The sequence below is a fragment of the Cupressus sempervirens genome, chromosome 1, assembly GCF_028749045.1.
Source record: "Cupressus sempervirens isolate cs-2001-9-10 chromosome 1, ASM2874904v1, whole genome shotgun sequence".
Classification (NCBI taxonomy): domain Eukaryota; kingdom Viridiplantae; phylum Streptophyta; class Pinopsida; order Cupressales; family Cupressaceae; genus Cupressus; species Cupressus sempervirens.
Genome location: NC_143118.1, coordinates 692,497,242 through 692,517,001, shown reverse-complemented (window position 1 = coordinate 692,517,001; position 19,760 = coordinate 692,497,242). Strand labels below are relative to the sequence as shown.

At 35.0% G+C, this 19,760-nt stretch overlaps 1 protein-coding gene across 1 annotated transcript; it reads left to right on the top strand.

The window, feature by feature from the left end:
• Window positions 1-17,337: 17,337 nt before the first annotated feature.
• LOC149579830 (uncharacterized) lies at window positions 17,338-18,393 on the top strand. Its single transcript, XM_089787235.1, has one exon. It carries the CDS (start codon window positions 17,448-17,450, stop codon window positions 18,225-18,227), a length of 780 nt encoding a protein of 259 aa, XP_089643361.1. The 5' UTR covers window positions 17,338-17,447; the 3' UTR covers window positions 18,228-18,393.
• The last annotated feature ends 1,367 nt before the right edge of the window (window positions 18,394-19,760 follow it).

Sequence of the window (19,760 nt, the reverse complement as noted above, 5' to 3'; positions counted from 1 at the left end):
TAATAATGTCCACACTTCCCAAATTTTGGTTTCCCTCCAAAATTTGGGTAGTTTCCCTCCAAAATTTGGGCTGGGCTATGAGTGTTTGAAACAATTTTGGCCGCCACTTTTTGGGTACTCGATTTCACATTGGGTACTCGATCTAGTAATGGGTAACCAATTTGAAATCGGGTACCTAATTAGGCCTGGTATTTACCAATCCTATTTGGTCAACTCAAAAAAAGTGTTTTCAGATAGGTTTCACTAACATTAAAACTTTGAGTAGCCATTTGACAATATTCTTTTCATCGAAATTCAATGAAACGAAAAGGGTTTTTTTATAACACTCTCAAGATTCTATCGATATAATTGTTGTCAAATTTAGAGTTTTTTAAATATTTATTAGTTAATTTTTAATGAAGATATCTGTAAAGTGTTGATTAACATACTAATTGAAGAATAGCTATAACTTTCAAGCAGTATAACATTTTTGAAATCTAAAAGTTGTGTTGCATTCTATGCTTCACCTCATATAAGGAAAAAAAATAAAATTAATTGCTAAATTTTTCAATTAGTTAAGGTGGTTAGACAATAGAGTTTTTTTATTTTGGAAAAATTTATAGTAGAAAATTCATATTTAACTATTTATTTGAAATAAAAATGCCCAAAAATATGTGTCACATCCAGCCATGAGTCTACTTTTTTAAATCTATAATTATACTAAGAAATATTATCATTTGATTTTGATTAAGGTAGTAAGACATACACCTACTTTTTTATTTTCACCATGAAATTTTTGTAGTATTGCATTAAAATAACAAAATTTAACAGATCAATTTTTTTTTTCTAGATAAGGCCTAGTATTTTAAAAATGATATTGAATTTTGTATAGATTCTTTTCTTACAACTTTTTGATGTAAAGCACATAACTACTTTAAAATTACGTGTCAAGTTAACATAACCCTGATTTGTTAGTTTTTCACTGCGACTTAAGGCCATATCTTGGTTGACCATGATCCTACACATGCCCAAATCCTGTTGTCTATTTTTGGTTGATAGAAATCACAAGATTCATAGATATGCCTAATCACCATTTCTTGTGATGGATAGTTTGGCTCTTCCATGTTTGGTAGATATAATAATAATTACCATCTCTTCAATGATTTCTTATGGATATTGGCTTTGTTATGATTCAATATAAATATTTAACAAGGATGTTTGTTTGGTTCTCCATTATATTGTTACGTTCTTCAATTGTCATTTTTTGGGGATTAGATATGCATTTGGCAGTGGCTTGGTGTTGTACCTCTTTATCTCTACTTACTATAATAAGAATCATGTCCTTGCATCGGCAACGAAGAATGTCTTCGATATGTTATTTGAATTTATTACTTACTATTATCACTCCTTCTATTCTTTCTTGTCCTTTTACTTTCCATGTTGATGCTTATGTTGATAGATATCTATATTCCCCTAACTTCTCACTTACCACCGTTGATACTTGCATATGGGAGTCTTTTATCTTGGTTGGTCGATGCAATCTCTACTTTTGATTCACTAGTCAATGTATATCTCCTTTTTATTATACTGCTTTAAGTATGATCACCTATTGATGCCTTTGAATTGTAGGAGTTGAGAATTCAACTCCGAAAATGCACCAAGATCACCTGCAGTGCAAATAGCTTGCTGAAGAGAAACCTAAGGAACAAGAGCTTGAAGCAAGAATTGCACAATAAAATATTTCACAATAGAAAATTAGAATTCCTATTTGAATGGATGATTTTACAATGAGAGAGAGACCACTTATAAAGGCCTCAAGGAAGCTTGTAAAATAAGCTTGGAAGGTGGTAGAAGATAAGTTTGACAACTAAGCACACTTTCCACAAAAAGGTGGAACATGCTAGAAGGGAACAAACTCCAGTGTTGTCAACAACTATTAACTACATGCATTTACCTAAGTAAGCTTAAGTAATAGGATAAATAATTAATTATTTACTCTAACAGCCCCCCTTAAGTGAAACTTAGGGGAATGCCTTAAGTTCACAAAAATTAGATGAAATGTAGGATGGGTCTAGGCAACAAGGCCATGTTAGGTACCCATGTACAATACAAGAAAATGCAACCTCTAAAAACAGAGAAAGAGGGAAAACAACATGGGAAAAACCCTCCTCCAAAAAGAGGTTAAAAAACATGCTGAAAAATAAACATGAAGTGAAGGAAGGAAGGCCTGAACCAATCCCCCCACGGACAACTTTTGTAACCCCAAGCATAGACCACAATTGAAGATAGTGTGGTGATGCAAAAGGTTTAGTGAAGATGTCTGCAACTTGTCTAGCAGTAGGAATGTACTCCAATGCAATAACACCATCTTGGATCAACTGACGGATGAAATGCATATGCAACTCAATGTGCTTGGTACGCGAATGCTCCATTGGGTTGCAAGAAATGTGGATGACACTTTGATTATCACACCACAAAACAGTGGGACGATAGGGAGGAAATCCAAACTCAGTCATCAACTATCGAAGCCATAAAGCCTCCTGACTAGCAAGAATTGTGGCCCTATACTCAGCCTTTGTAGATGAAAGTGCTCGAGCATGCTGCTTCTTACACGACCATGTGATAGGACCTGAGCCAAGGAAAAACACAAACCCAGAAGTAGACTTTCAATCATCGACATCACCAGTCCAATCTGAGTCAGTGTAGCCAATAATGTGTGGAGTCCCCATAGTGTAATGAATGCCATACATGAGTGTGCCCTGAATGTAGTGCATAATACACCTGGCAGCTTGCCAATGACTCTCATGAGGATCTTGTGAGAACCAAGAGACAAGGTCAACTATAAAGGAGAGATCAAGACAAGTGTGTGTCAGGTACAATAAGCTACCAACTAACTGCTAATACAAAGTAGCATCCATTGAAGGTAAAGAGTAGGAGGTAGATAAAGTGACACCTGACTGAAATGGTGTAGGAGCAGGCTTGCAATCAAGCATGTCGAAGCGACGAAGCATGTAAAGAGCATACTTCTACTCATACACAAAATTCCCAGTAAGAGACTGATTAATCTGAAGACCAAGAAAATTGTGCAGCAAACCAAGATCAGTCATCTCAAATTGGTCCATCAATGAATTCTTAACATCATGGAGCATAGATGATGAGCTACTTGTAAGGATAAGATCATCAACATACAAGACAAGAATAAAAATATCATCTCCAAGACGTATGTACACTATGGGATTGAAATGGCAACGAGTGAAGCCTGTAGACAACAAAAATGAGTCCATCTTCTCATACCAAGCCCAAGGAGATTGCTTGAGACAATATAATGAATGTCGAAGCCTGCAAACCAAGGTGGGATCTTGTACCAAACCTGGAGGCTGCTCCATATAAATCTCCTCACTAATGTCACCATAAAGGAAGGCACTCTTCACATCCATATGATAAACTAGCCATCCTTGTGAAGCTGCGAGGGATAAGACAAGGCAGATAGAATTCATCTTGGTGACATGGGAAAAAATCTCAAAGTAATCAACACCCTCAACCTGCAAAAAACCCTTCACAACAAGACAAGCCTTATGCTTATCAATGGAACCATCAGCAACATACTTAGTATGATAAATCCACTTACATCACACTAGCTTTCTCCCCTTGGGAAGAGGACAAAGATCCCATGTGTGATTCTTCATCAAAAAAGAATATTCCTCCTCCATTTCACTGTCTCATTTAGAATGTCCAGTCGCTTCTGCAAATGTCTGAGGATCAGCACTAATAACATGACTGAGAAGATTGGAACCCGCAGTATAAGAACGAGTGCAACGCTAAGTGGATGGGTCACCTACTAGAGATCTTGCAACCTCAACTGTAGCTCAAGCCCATTTAGGCATTTGGGGAGGATCCTATGGTAGAGGCAAATGGGGATCACCATGATCATCATCCTCATCATCCATGGAACAATCTGGAAAAGAAGAGGTAGTAGTGGGAGCTGAAGGAGGCGCTGGAAGTGAGGAATGAACTACAAGAGGGCTCTCATCAAATTGAACATCCCGTCGAAATAGGACCTCTCTGGATTTAGGATCAAATAACCTATAAGCCTTTACATCCTCGTAGTAGCCAACAAAAATTAGTGGTCAGCTCTTCTATTCCATTGCTTTCCTCTAAGCTTGACATGGGACCAAGCCTCCTTAGGAGTCATATGTCGAAGTACCTTGTAAGGCATTTGATTCTGAATGTAGTTGGCACAATTGACTGCCTCTACCCAAAAACATGAATCCATGGACCTAGACTAAATCATGCAGTTTGCCATCTCCGGAAGGGTTCTATTCTTCCTCTCAGCCACACCATTTTGCTGAGGAGTGTAGGGTACTAAAAGCTGACGTTGAAGACCATGCTTAGAACATAAATCTCTGAAAGCCTGGTTCACATACTCCCCCCATTGTCTGTGCATATCCGCTAAATAGAAAGCCTAGACCGTTTCTCTACAAATGCCTTGAAAACTTGAAATGAGTCAAAGACATTAGACTTGTACTTAAGAAAGTACACTCACGTGTGTTTGGAGAAGTCATCAATGAATGTAAGCACATATCTAGCACCAAAAAAATGAGTAGGAAATGACATGAGGTCACTATGAATCAACTCCAAAAGTGCTAAAGCACGAGTGGCTTGTCCATGTGGAAAAAAATCCCTATGTTGCTTGCTAAGTGCACATCCCTGACAAACACCATCTAGACAGGAAATCTGGGGAAAACTAAGAACAAGTGCCCGTGTGCTCATCTGCTAAAGATTTATGTAATTGACATGCCCAAAAAATTCATACCAAATTTTGCTTACTGAATTTGTATGTGCAACTAAGCATGAACCTATGTCATCAGAAGACTCAAATCCATCAAATCTGTAGAGGTGAGATGCAAATTCAACACTCCCAGTAGCTACAATCATCTCAAGATTATGTAAGTCTTGTATAACCACATCATGTGGTGAGAACTCAACTATATTACCATAGCCAAAGTGCCAAATTTGATAGATAGACAAGAGGTTCATCGAAATGTCAGGAATACAAAGCACATCCTAAAGAGAGCCCCTGGTTAGATCGATAGAACCAGAACCCAAAACTGAAAGTTGAGAAGAGTTCCCAACAACAATCTATGTGGTAGCACAAGGAGAAAGTGAAGTGAGCAACTTAGGAGTGTTTTTGATGTGGCGAGAAGCCCCAGAATCAAGAATTCATGTAGGCACAAAAGTTGTAGTTCGTGTAGAAAGTGCATGACCTTTCCCTGTAGGTGGGGATGTAGATTGAGTAGTTGAAATCTGATGCTCCTTCATGGCTTCCTCTAAAGCCTCCAATCGTTTCCAACACCTTGAAATTGAATGTCCATCCTTCCCACAAAAACTGTAGCTCTCATTGGATTTCTTCTTGGTCTTGGAGGTAGACTCGCCCGACTTCGAAGAATCTTTACCCTTGGGAGGGTTTGCTGGAGGATTAGTTGGAGGCTTAGGATCAAATTTTGATGTGTCTTTCTTTGATTTTCCTTTCTTCTTTGATTGCCCCTTAGAATTTTAAGCAACCAATGCTTGGCTAGAAGAGCCAGAGGCATCCACCTGTTGGATCTTTGCCTATTCCCTAGTCAACCTGTCACAAAACGTCTCAAATGTAGGCATCCTATGTTTGTCACCAAGGGCATCCATGGTGGAGCAGAAAGTAGAAGAACAAATCTGATATTTTTCGAGCCTCAACTTTGAGAGTATAAAAAATATGCACTCATCATCGGTTTTGTTCTTCCCACATCTCTGTAAAACTACACGTAGGGATTTGAACTTCATCAGAAAGTACTTAATGGTGGGAAAGTTAGCTGGTGACAAAGAAGTTGACTTTGCATCCAACTAAAGTGCTCGAAACTCATTCACCTATCCAAACAAAGTTTGAAATTTCTACCGATAAGCCCGTGGAGTAGTCAAACCATCCAAGTGAAATAGAAGACTATCTGAAATGTTGAGTGCAATCAATCCCATGGCTTCATCCATTTTGTTCCTGTGTTGTAGAACCTCAAAAGGGCACGTAAGAACAAGTTGGTGCTCATCCATACAAGACCATAGACCTCTTGACATGAGAAGCCTAGTCATGTGTGCCTTCTAGGTGTGGTAGTTGTGTGGTGTGAGATGAGTCACAGATGGACCCACCATTGAGAGAAAGAAAAGACGAAAGTAGAAGGGTCTTATTTGAAACAAATTACAAAAAAGAAAAATACCCCCTCCCCACAAATGATAATAGCCCTCAAATATTACAAAAAAAACAACTATGGAAAGCAAAAAACTTTAAAAGAACTTGGATTGTTGATACAGAGAAGGAGGAAACAAAAGCCTCTACTTTGATGCTAAAAATGGGAGCACGAACGAACTCAAAATTTGATGAAACTAGCACCATTATCTCTATCTCTGAGTTAGATTTTTGATGTTTTTTTCAGATTGAAAAAAGACCTTTGTATGCTCAAGTTATAGCCAAAAAACTAACTGTTGCTCCAAAAAGACCACCTTGCTGGAAAATTACAGTCATAATGTTAAATTTGATGCTCGTACGACCGTCAGAAGATCATCGCTGAAAAAATATTTGATGGCTAGATTACTGATTTTAGTAGTCAGATTGATGACATCACCTCGCTGGAAAATGCTGTCAGTGTGGGGTCCAGTAGTGATGATGTCAACGGTTGATAAGATGATGTGTCAATCCAAAAAATGACATCAACGTCCTGTACGGTGTTGGAAAGTGACATAGGTAGTTAGAGAAAATGAAAAGTTTTATATGAATCTTGACTACAAAGGGCCTTTGGATCTAATGGCAGCATCCATTTGACCCCAAAGTGCTCCAAAAATTGCTCTACCCCTAAATTGAAGAAAAATGCACAAAAAGACTTGGGTTTGGGACTTCAAATTATGGCTTCAAAATTTTTTGAACAAGAACCAATAGGGAGGCTCTGATACCATGTAGGAGTTGAGAATCCAACTCCAAAAATGCGCCAAGATCACCTGCAGTGCAAATAGCTTGCCGACGAGAAACCTAAGGTGCAATAGCACAATTGGAAATTAGAATTGCTATGTGAATGGATGATTTTACAATGAGAGAGAGACCGCATATAAAGGCCTCAAGGAAGCTTGTAGAAAAAGCTTGGAAGGTGGTAGAAGATAAGATTGACAACTAAGCACAGTTTTCATAAGATGGTGGAACATGCTAGAAGGGAGCAAACTCTCGTGTTGTCAACAACTTATCTCTACAACTATTAACTACATGCATTTACCTAAGTAAGCTTAAGTAATAGAATAAATAAAAAATAAATAAAAAATAAAAAATTATTTATTTACTCTAACATGAATGTTCTCCTCTTGGTAGCTTCCACAAGATATATATTAAATTCCTTTCTGGCGATATTGATGACTGGTCTTTGTCTTAATGTCATTGTACTCTTTTCATACATGTTAAGGAAATGATTTTTGTTCTCCTAGTCATTTGCTAAGTATCTTAGATTAAGGTACTATGGAAAAGTAGCAAACTTCTATTCTGGCTTTATTTGGTCTACGAAGAAACAAAATACCCTTTTCTTCAATTGAACAGACTCAAGTCTTCCTTTCTGACACTCATGGAAATTTTCATTCCATTGACATCTATTTTATAGATTTCTTTTATTCCTCTTCACTAGGCACTCTCATTGCTTGTGAGTTTGGGCTCTCGGAAATGATTATATATCAATACTTCTGACAGAGCATCCACTATCAATAATGACCATGTATGTTTGTGCACACTCTATATTCATTTCATTATGCTTTGAATGCTCCATTATTGGCAATGCTAAGTTATTTCATCACATTTTAATTTTATTTATTCATAGCCTCGCTCTAATACCATGTTGAGTAACATGGATCATTTTCTATAAATTTACTATCATGGCCATTGTAATTGATGATTTGCAAATGCAAATTTGAATCTCATATAAATATGAGAGGAGATATTTCTCATGAAGAGACATGTCTCTATAGTTAATCATCATTATATTAATAATATAAATAGCCATAAATGTAATATATTATTATATAACAATATATAATATATATAAGATATTTATTTTAAAGATGATTTACTATTAACAAGGTATCTCATGATAAAATCAATTCGACAGAAGCTACAACCTTAACAACAAAGTTATGTGCTTCTATGAATCTACATGGCCAAAGGCCACATAGGGTCATGTCCCTACAAGGACATAATTGATCACTGTCAGTGTATAAGCAACTACAATTAGTTTGCTTCTCAATTGACAATCATGCGGTGATTAAATAATTACATTTAAGAATTCGATAACATAATAGTCTAGACATATATATACATATACATACATACATGCACGCACACACACACACACACACACACACACACACACACACACACACACACACACACATATAATTCTTATCAATAATATAAGACATAAAACAATGTTCATACAAATCATGAATACAAATACTCAATGTAATGAGTATATCACTTCAACTGATGTTATACTTCAATAATTTTGACGTCCTCTGAATCTAATTGTGAGGTCTGTTTGGCCTCAAAGTGCTCCAAAATTCAGAGACAAACCTATTTTCACAAAATAATACTCGAAAATAGTCGCATTTGTTCTATCAAATTGTTATTCCTCTTTTTCTCCAAATAAGAACAAGCTACAACAAATCTGGCTTAGATTCATGAAGGATTTGATGAGAACAACTCCATAGATCCAGTAGAACACTTGCATGCAAGAACCTGCCACACAAAATAAAAAGACAAGATAAGTTGAGGTTAGGTCTTTGAAAATATGGAAGAATATATTATTAGATTGAAAGAATGAATAAAAATACAATGGATCAATCTTAAGAAAAGAAATTGTAAAAATCTAATAGGGAAACCCTAAAAGGTAAATGATACTTAATAATTAATATTTAATTTATCAAAAAGAAATGCATGTGCATAAAATGAAATACTAAGAAGGGAGTAAAGGTAATGTAATAAATTAAATTAAATTAATCCTTTACTTTAACAGTTATGTATGGATACCTGAGACAATCATGATGACATGATAACAGTTATGGACAGATTACCAATCACAATAGTATATAGGCAGAGCATACAAAGACAAAGAAATGGGTATTTTGGGTTAAGGAATTATTTTGTTTACGAAATAATTATTTAACTAATTAGGGTGCAAAATTTGACATGTATGATTAGAGAAATGTGAACTGAGATAAGGTTTTTGTAATGAGCAACAAAGGCAATATCAGATCTTAAAGATATCAGTTATAAAGTAAAGAGGTTTCTATATCTATCCCTTTGTATTGAATAACTACATTGTACATTGCATGTTTGGGTAGTGGGCTAATCTTGCATACATTTTGCATTTGTATCTATTAACTCCTAACAAGGTTGAGGCTTCTAACAAGGTCTAGTCCTCTAACGAGGAACAAGACACTATACAGATGTACAATAGACTCCTAACAGGGTCAATGTCTTTCATAAGATACTTTTGATTAGTGGATCATTTTGTGATTACCATCCCCACTGAGGTTTTCCCTTGGCCAAATTTTCCTTAGTTAATAAAATACGGTGTTATGAGTTTTTGTATTGCATGGTTGTGTTTATTGTTCAACATAGTTTGTTAGTTTTCATATACAAGTTATAAGATTGTTAATAATATCCAATTTTGGGCTAAAGTTTGTAAAATACTGAATCACCCCCCACCCTCTCTCAGTATTTCCTATTACTAACACAAACTTTTTTCTTTTGAAAGTTGTTCGCACAAAATAAATTTTCCAAGTTGCCCACATTGGGTTATTTGAGATAACAAACTTTCCCACATATTGCTCATGTGACATATTGTAGCTCTGTTTGGGCTTATTCAACAATTTCAAACATGAAAGAAGTGTAGCCTTTACCAAGTCTCCTTATAGTTTGAATAGCCCATCCCTTTGTTTTCTTAGTTCTATTATGTACATTTGTAAAACTTTATTTCTATTGTTTTTCCCCTTAAAAAATTGATAGTTCTACGTTGAATATAAAATAATGTACTGGACATCGTCATAATGATACTTATAGTATCATTAAATATTTTTGCATCGTTTCTTCTTGTTTATTTCTTGTGACAGGCCTTCAAATTATCCACATTGTCTTCATTTGTGGTTGTTTGCAATAAGAGTTTGTCTCCTATCACATATTCCTTTTCTTCAATTGCCACTTTATCATTAGACATTTCCATAATCACTAGTTTTTATGACATCCACTTGTCTAGTTGTAAATTTTATTCTCATTCGGGTTTTGTCTTCACCATTTTAGTTGTTTTTGAATTAAAAGCAGCCAAAACTAGGGCACCCCATTAACAATCAAACTGATTGTTGATTTCTAGCTCTAATCGGTCGTTGCAAATGACAAATAATATAGTCAAGCATTTAATTAATAAAAGACAATTGTTAATTATTGAATTGATTGAAAATTCAATTAGTTTCTAATACTTATTTAAAAGAACATGAGCACTAGAGAAGAGAACAATAAATAAAATGGTTTTTTAATATAATAAGTAATTTCAACATAAAGTAGATGCTCATTGAAATTGTTGTATTTTCAATAATCCAACTATGATAAAATATCCAAATTAAATAAATTCTTCCACAATAGTAAGACTCCAAATTAATAAATGAGAAGAAATAAAATTATTCTATAAAAAGTTCACATTAAGCTTCATATTTCTTATAGAAACTAGACAGTTTTTTATATTTTAACATAAATGTTGTTTTAAAATCAAAAGCATAAAATTACTTTAAATAATTTAAATGTAAAGTAAAATTTATATTATTTATTTTTAAAAATATAATAATGTCAAACTTTCACTTTAAAATATTAAGTAAATTTAAAATGATATACCTTTGTCTTTCATTTTTGAATGAATCCAAATCAATAACAATCAATCTATAAAATCTAAAATGCTCATTTGATTGAAATCTTAATTTTTAAAATACTAATAAATTAATCATTAAAATCTACATCATATCTTACCATCAAAGTTCAAATAAAAAATATAGTTTAATGTTCTAAATACCAATCTAATTTTTTTGATAATTTAAATATTGTGAATGGAAAAAAGTGATATCTATCTTATTGTAAATTACAAGTTGCACTTCATTATTTCAATGAGACGTTTTATGTTGAAATGTTCCTTTTGTAAAGCTCTCTTGCACTTGTAGTGAGACTGAAATTGTTCTTTCAAGATACAAAGCGTTTCTTTATGCATTTTTAATTAATGTTTCAATTTCCTCTCATAAAAAAATCTTTATCATTATTCTCCTTCTTGACCTTACAATAGTATAAATGATTTATATATGCACTATTTTTTTAATTAAAAAATTGTGTGTATAGGTTGTGTGTTTTATTTATACAATTGCATGCATTGATATTTTATTTCACGTCGTCTATACCTACATAATTTTAAAAAAGCCTATCGTCATAGGCATGGCATGGATGCATTCAAGATTCACAAGAAACATTTATTTTTGTTTATGAAATTTATACTCAAATATAGAATATGTTTATTTCTTTTTTGGAATTTCGATCTCGACGGAGATCGAGAAGTAAATATGTTATAATAATTTCATGCTCTTCGACTATGATAATATTCTTTTATAGGAATAAGTAAAAAATACATTATAAAATAAGGTTTTGTAAAGTCCAAGGGAAAATTTGTCCCACACAGAAAGAATCGAGGACATGTGTAGAACTGGATTTAAAAACAACTAGGTTGCTGTAAGGTAGGGCCCACGTATCAACTCAGCAACATTTCCACCATGCCGACGCGTCAAGAGATGTATGGATTGAATTTTTTGTTTGCCACAAGAAAAGGACATTAAGATTACAAAAGTAAAGAGAAAGACAAATAAATAGATGAGGCCCCACATGGATGCCCTTGCCCTTCTTCATAATTTTCGCATGTAAGCTTTTATCATTAGAATTTTAAAAATATTATTCTATTTAATTTTCATTATTGAATTCTAAAACTATTACGATAAGCTTCCCTTGAATGATATGCTCTATCATATTAATTCGGATTGCACCTCAAGAAAAGGAGTTAAAAATGTTCCTTGTCGTCACACCTTTCACTTCAATGTCATATTCCTACGCTTTCTTTCCAAATACGATTTTAATAACTTTTGCTTTCATGGCTTTTATTGGAGGTCATATTCCCACACAAGGAAAACTATAGACAAAATCAGTACTATTTTATTTGTCCATAAATGTCACGGACCTTTAGCTTTCTACGACTCGATATTAAAAAAAACAATCAACACTGTTGTCGGTGACAGTTACTATACGATAGTAATAATAATAATTATTATAAGGAACGAATCTGAACCGTTGATCGTATAAGTGCAAGTATCTAAGTACGCGTTGAAAGTGCTCCTTATTAGAATCTCAGTAAAATATTACCGACAGCGTAATAATAGCAATAATAATATAGGGTACGTAACCCTGAGTTAAGAATACTCTGGTTACTTGACTCCTTAGTCGATTATTATACGAATAGTCCGAATCCTGGGTTTAGCCGATGGGTACAGTATTATAATTTTTTTAATTTGGAGCGATCATTGCCAACTCACATCAAATGAAGTAATGTCACCTCTGATTTTTACGGTGAAGCAAATTTATGTCCCACTTTTTTGTCATTTCATAAAATGCAGAGTCAAAATGTGAAAGGTTAGTATTGTTTTTGAGGAAACAAGCAGCAAGGTTACGGCATTGTTTTAAAATACGCTATATCTACTTTTGAAGTTGTATTTTAATTATTATTTATGTGTTTTGAATTTGTATTTCTAATTATCAAGATTCAAATTCAAGGTGAGATTAGATCAAATATTCAAAGAAAAGAAAAAAGTCTGATGATCTAGATGAATTATGCAACTTTATTAGTGTATATAGTGTACAATTGGATCATTTGTGCATAAATCTTGGATCTATTGTCCGAATTGTGCGATGTTTGAATTGAAATGGTTGGCTATAGAATAGAGAATAGTAGAGGTCACCTTGACATGTGGTGATGATTCAGTGTGTAGTTTTTTGAGTCAAACCCATAAACCTATGTCTTTCATGAGTAGTGGTCCTGAGAGACCCATCTCTCATAAGAATGAATGAAAGACTTTGCACTTATTGCATCACTTGCACACGTGACTCAAATATTCATCATAACTAAATCTAGAAGTCAAAATAATAGTTGTAAGTCATGAAATTGGCATACAAACAACAAAAACATACATCAACCAAATTTGATTGACATTTTAAAAATCTACCATAATGACTACTAATTTGAAACATACTATTAATACCTTCTTGTATAAGATGTTTTTATAAACAACGAGTGCATCTATAAAATCTTTGTAAACACAATTTTAAACTTCTTATTTTCTCCAATTTTGTTTTAATACAAGGTTTTATACAACCTCATCATTCTTTTTGATGTTAAAGTGCGTCTATAAAATCTTTGTAAATATTAATTTATTTATTTTCTATATATTTTGCTTTTATAAAAGGTTTTTGACAATCTCATGTATGCAAAGCTGCCACCCATGTATGCAATGCCGCCACATTAACCATTACGTTCCATCTCCCTCTTCTCCACTCCACCAATTACTGCCCAAAAACAACCCAGCATACAAACCTGATAAAACAAATCACCATAAACACTAACTGCCATTTGCTTTTGTTCATTTTCTAGTTTGTTTGTTTGTTGATTGGCCCATTTGTTCAAAAAGTACTCTTTTTTTGGTGAGCAGTTATTGGGGGGTCGTAATGGCAAGTATTAGGTGAACGTTTTAAAATGACACTTTTAGACCACCGCACACTTTGAGTTCTACAGAGAGCTTGTAAAAGTGGAAAAGCTGAAAGATTGGCTCTAAGTTCTTCACTCACCTACGTAGGTTCACCGAAAAAATAGGCAAATTGAGACATACAGATTAGAAACTGTAGATGCATGAAATTAAGAGCCAGTCAATTCCCAGACAAATATGTAGTTAAACTCTTTAAACTATAGAAACTTCTAACCAGACAAAAACTAAAAAAGACACCTATTATGTAATTCTTTTCTTCCTCCCCAAAAAAAGTACACACAATTTTCATACTTCGTTTTAGCTGAGACTATGAGACAACGTGTAATCCTACTAAATAAAATTTCCAGTCGTCAATGATTATTACATTCCTTTCTTCAGAGGTCCCCGTCAAACCCTACAACACCATAAAATCCGCTTGAAACCCTAAAATACGGGAAACAGGCCGTCAATATTGACTTACCTCAACAGCGTGATTTTCCGACGGTTCGCAACGAACCCCGCAAATGTCGCTCTGCCGTCAATGATTCCAGCCGCTGTTAAAAGCTGACGCCTACGACCGTCAACTCCTCCCTCGGGTGACGCTACGGATGACGTGGCATGGATTGTAGAGGAGAGGAGTGGGTGTTGGAGCATTATCAATTGCCCCATGTGCGGGGATATTCCAAACAGACGTGACGGCTGATGTTCTAAAAGTTTCTGTTAGTTGGTATTTGTGTGCCTTGTGTCACCATTATTTCCCGTCTATTAACGACGACGGTTTCCCGATAACAATAAACATACAATATCTCTTTATCGGAATATAGAAAATATATATTTATTTGTTTATTGTCCTATGAAGGACGAAACCATGGAGGGCCCTAGGGATATAAGTCAAATGAGAAGAGGGATCTGCCTCTTATCCGTTAAATATTGCGTGTCCATGTTTATGGTAATATTAATACTAAGTGCTTTGGGGCCCTCCTGCTGTTTCTAGGAAGGCCCTAGGGGGTTTCAATCAACAAGTGCAAGTGGACCACCATGGACTTTTCACGTACGACCATTGCTTTAGTATGTTGGTTTTGTGGTTGTATAATATGACCTTTATTTAAACCAAAAGCGAGGATACCAACAACAACATAAAAAAAATCCTCTTCCCATATAATATAATCAATTATTATTTTATTTATTTAGGTTCCGTGCTAAAGTGGGAAAACGGAATGTAAAAGCAAAGGCAAAAGAACATGAACGAACATGAACAGAATCAGTTTGCGGATACTTTTGGCAGAAATAATTTTGTGATATTGATGGACGGGCAGGCTTTTCTCTTGTTTTTTTGTTCAGATATTGTCGGTTGGGACTCCCATCCTTCCACAGTGATGAAATGTTCTGACAGCTGGCAGTAGCGTACCCTTACGGTCATATGGTCGCTGGGCCCACCCGCTTTATGCCAGCAGGTTTCTTACACATGACTTAACAGATCAAACTTACTTGTCACGAGAATTGTCCTTCGTTGTTTTCACAACTTACCACCTTAAATGTCGGCATGCTCTCTGCCCCAAACAGAAGTTAAATAATTCCATACTTTTAATACTAGGAAAAAATACCCATTGGGTCTCCCGTTAGTCAGAATATATTATAATTTAAATTTAATTATTTTTTTGATAAAGGTCATAACAACACTTTTACTTTGAGGCCATTGGGTTCCCCGTTATCCGAACCAAGGATGGCCTAGAAACCTAGATTTTTGTTTAGGTTATTTCAACATAAAGTGGTCTGGTGGTAAGAGTTGAGTAATTTTGACTTTTTTTAGAACTAGAGAAAGAGGCAATATTTTTATTTTAGCTAGAATAATATTTTTAGTCTTAATTTATATATACGACTTGTTGAGAGTTGCGTTCTCGATGATGTCAATCTTGCTGTCGCACGTTCACCTCATTGCAATTTATATAATGCCTTAAAACAGCAAATGCACTGTGTGTATTTTGAATGGTTATCAACTATCATTACCGGAAAACATTTGTTTAAAGCAAATGTTGAAAGAAAAGCCAAAGATTAAAGATGATGATGATGATTATGATAAACATTATTAGATTTAGTTGGTAAAACCCAGGAGGGATTTCATTGGCTAATGCATATTCTAGAAACTCACAATGAAATTAAGTATTATAGTGTCCCATATGTCGATATAAAATATTAAGTCCAAGATGAGTAATAGTTAAGTGTGCAACATCATTGTCTAGTGGGAATATAATAACCATAAACCACCTCTTCAGCCGGATGTTTAGAATATTTTGTCTTAAGAAAGAGCATTTGAAAAGATTAATTTATACGTGATTCTCGATGTCTAGAATTATGTCTAAAGATTATAATAGAGAATCCTTGTCTATGACGATTTAAAACACTCCGAGTTAATTTATGAGGACAATAATTTAACCGGTGTTATCTTTAACTTTATTCAAAAGATTATAATATATGGTTGCGTGATTAATTACGGAGGGAAAAGAAGAAATATATGTATGTGGTGGGCCATTCCAAGTTGGAGAGAAAGGCAGGAGCGGCGCCTATTGCAGTGCGCCCGACACAAAACCCAGATTTGCCGATTTTATTGAAACGGAGTTTTTCATGCCACGGAAACTTGTGGGGTTGGAAAACGTGATTCTAGGTTATACTAATGACTAATATTAGGGAAAATAATGGCAATTTTTTTTTTATGGTGTTCATCTTTCAATTTTTGTTGTTAAAAAAAAATTCTCTTCATCGAAAACCTAAAATTGTAGATAATAATTCTAAAAGCAATTAGGGGTAACCACCTAGTGGTGGCCATGCTAACTTTCACGCACCTACAGTTCTTAATCTGTATATCAAAATTTGTCAATTATTTGGTGAACCAACTAGATCTCGTTTGTTGTCTCTACACCGAGATTCATCTCCCCAAGCAAATAGAATATAACTCGGTAGGTGGTCTAAAGTGTCAGCCCGATACCCGACACTAAGATCCCCAATAGCCACTCACCAAAAATTAGTACTTTTTGCACAAATTGACCAATCGTCAATCAAGAAAGCTAAAAAAATATTAAATATTAGTACATGTATGATCAGTCATTAGTACATATGGAATCATTTTTGAAGCTGTTTATGGCGGTAATTAAGAACAGAAAGGTAGTCAAAGATAGTCGTAATTGGAAGTGGCTGTGGGAACATTGCATACATAATCACAACTGACCGGTTACTCCTAATATTTTAAAATAGGAGATAATAACCCACAAAGCTACTAGATACTTTCCCCTAGGACCATTTTAACTTTTCCCCAATATTTTACTCGGTTTGCACGAAGACCATATGTTACTGCCCAAAAGTACACTGTGGGTTAGTTGAACGAGGCTTTCACCGCATGCCGGCCCACTCAAATCTATTAAATGAAGGAACAGTTGAAGCGACCTTCTAATTATTCCCATCCAACGAGATCTCTATATATATGAGGGCCTTCACCTAAGGTGGTGGTGTAGTGCATCAAGCACAATTATTTCTCAAACTCAAGAACGAAGTTTTAGGCTAGTGAATCATCTTCAAAGACTGCTTCTTTGTTTTTCTTCTTTGAAGAAATGGCGTCCGTGTATATTCAGAACAAGAGAGGAAGAGTGGAGGAGTTTTGGAACGGTGGTTTTGGTTTGCCAGAAGCGAAGAGAATGAATATTGGGAACGATACAGATCTTATGGCTCTCCTTGACAGGATCGACAGCTTTGATTATGTTGAAAAGAACGCCATTAATGAGACTGGTGTTGTAATTAACGAGCTCGAGGAAGAGGAGAGATTGAACGTGGTCATCAAATCTCTAGAGGATGAGATTGGGCTCAAGCCTAACGAGGAAAATGTTGCATGTAATGATAAAAATGTTGCATATGGGGATACAAATGTTGCCTTTGGTGATAAAAATGTGGATGATGTTGCAAATGTTGCATGTGGTGACGATGAGGAGAAGGAATGTGTGGATGAAAATGGAAACAAAAACAATACGGGATCTGTAGCAGAGGAGATTTCTATGGCGGCTCAAGGGAATATGTATTATGATGGAGAAATTGGCTTCTTCATGGACCATGCTGCCCCTGCAACAGCTGCTGATGAGCTTGCTATTATTATGAGCCATTGCCAATCCGTAGATCATTCAATGTCCAATTTTTATCTGGATTCTTTGCATGGTTACTCTGATAATACCGAAGTCTTTTATGGGTCTCTCTGGGAAGATGATATATGGCAAGTAAATGATCATGGCGGATTTTTTCAAAATGGGGACTTTTCTTCTTCTACAACTCAACAAGAGGCTCAAAATTCAGGAGGAGCCGAGTCTCAAGATGTTGGAAATGATAGAAGACCCACACAATGAGAAAGGGCCTTGTATTTTTTTATCATAGTTTCATAGATTTTCTCAATCATGGTTGTGTAAAGAAAATCGTCATACTGTAATTTGAGAAGGCGTTTCCAGCCCTCTGTAAATGTTTGGGTCCTTTAATTATCTTATATTGGAAGGCAGAAAAACCCTCGTTTTCTCATCTTCATCTCTAGCGTGCAAAAAAAAAATCTCTTTTTTCCAAGTTTTCTCAACAATCGAAGTTCTCTTGATTTTAAGCATATCACAGGTTTTTCGTTTAACGAAATATGTATTGAGTTTAATCGAAATTGAGGTTCCTGTAGTGTAACAAAATTTTTTAGCTTGCACAGCGGTTGCTATTGTTGTTAATAAATTTGTTGCAGAGCTTTGTAGGTATGAATAAAATCGATAACGACATCTTTGCAGACGGCTCTTTTAAGTGTTTAAACGGCTATCTAGTATTTTACTATTTACAGCTGTTGGCCTGGTTTATGATTCATCGGTTTTCTCTGCATTTATCACGACTCGTTTCGCGCCGATGTGATTAAATATATTTCCCGGGAAAAAATCATCTCCTGAAAAATTGTTTAAGAAAATCCCGATTCATTTCTATGAATGTCTGTGCAGATCCATCGTTGTCATTCAACTTGTTAGAATTTTTTAGAAATTTTATAACTAATGATATCAAAGCTCCCGCAAATTTTATAATGTTGTGCACACATCCTAATTTTTTTAATTGCGGGTGGGAAAAAAAGAGGATAGTTATAAAGTTTCCTGTGAGGTGTTTCCAAGGAATAATAATAATATAGATATAAATATAAATGATATTCTGAAGTAACACATTTATGTTGACTCTCAACAGACATGCGCAAGTTGACGGGAAAATAAAAACGCTTCGATGAATCGACGGACGCCAAAAAGTCGCCGGGTCTCAGCGTCTGCTAGAAACATTTAAAATAGATAAATAAATAAAATATTTGAATGGCTACGACAAGAGATTTGGGGATAGGATAAGATATTATTAGGGCTTTCACAAGCGACAACTTAGAAGGACGGATCGAAAGCGACAGACGTGACGTGACGGGAACCTCGACGCTAACCCAACTGTGGTTGGAGTGTGGTCAACATCCCATTAAAATAATATTAAAAGCATCGTGTGCGTATTGTTATTGATTGCGGTGAATCATAAAAGGTCCTGAGCACTCTGAGAAACCAAGTTTTTAAGTAGATGACAGCGACACCCCACTCAATCCGATTTTGACGGTTTCCTACGATGAGTCCCTACGCACCGGGGGCCGGATTTATCGCGGCCTACAATAAATCATATTTTATTAAAAAATCTCTCCGCTTGTGGAGGCAGGCATTACATATGTTTATTTATTTTTTATTTATAAGAGTTGCATTAAAGTATAGTTTTTAATAAAAACCTTAGCATCTGTGGAGGCAGGCGAAACATAGTAATGAATATCATTGTATTAGATTATTTTACAAGTAAAAGTAAAAAGATGAAAAGATATACTAGTTGTTCATGTAAAGGAAGTAGTTGAG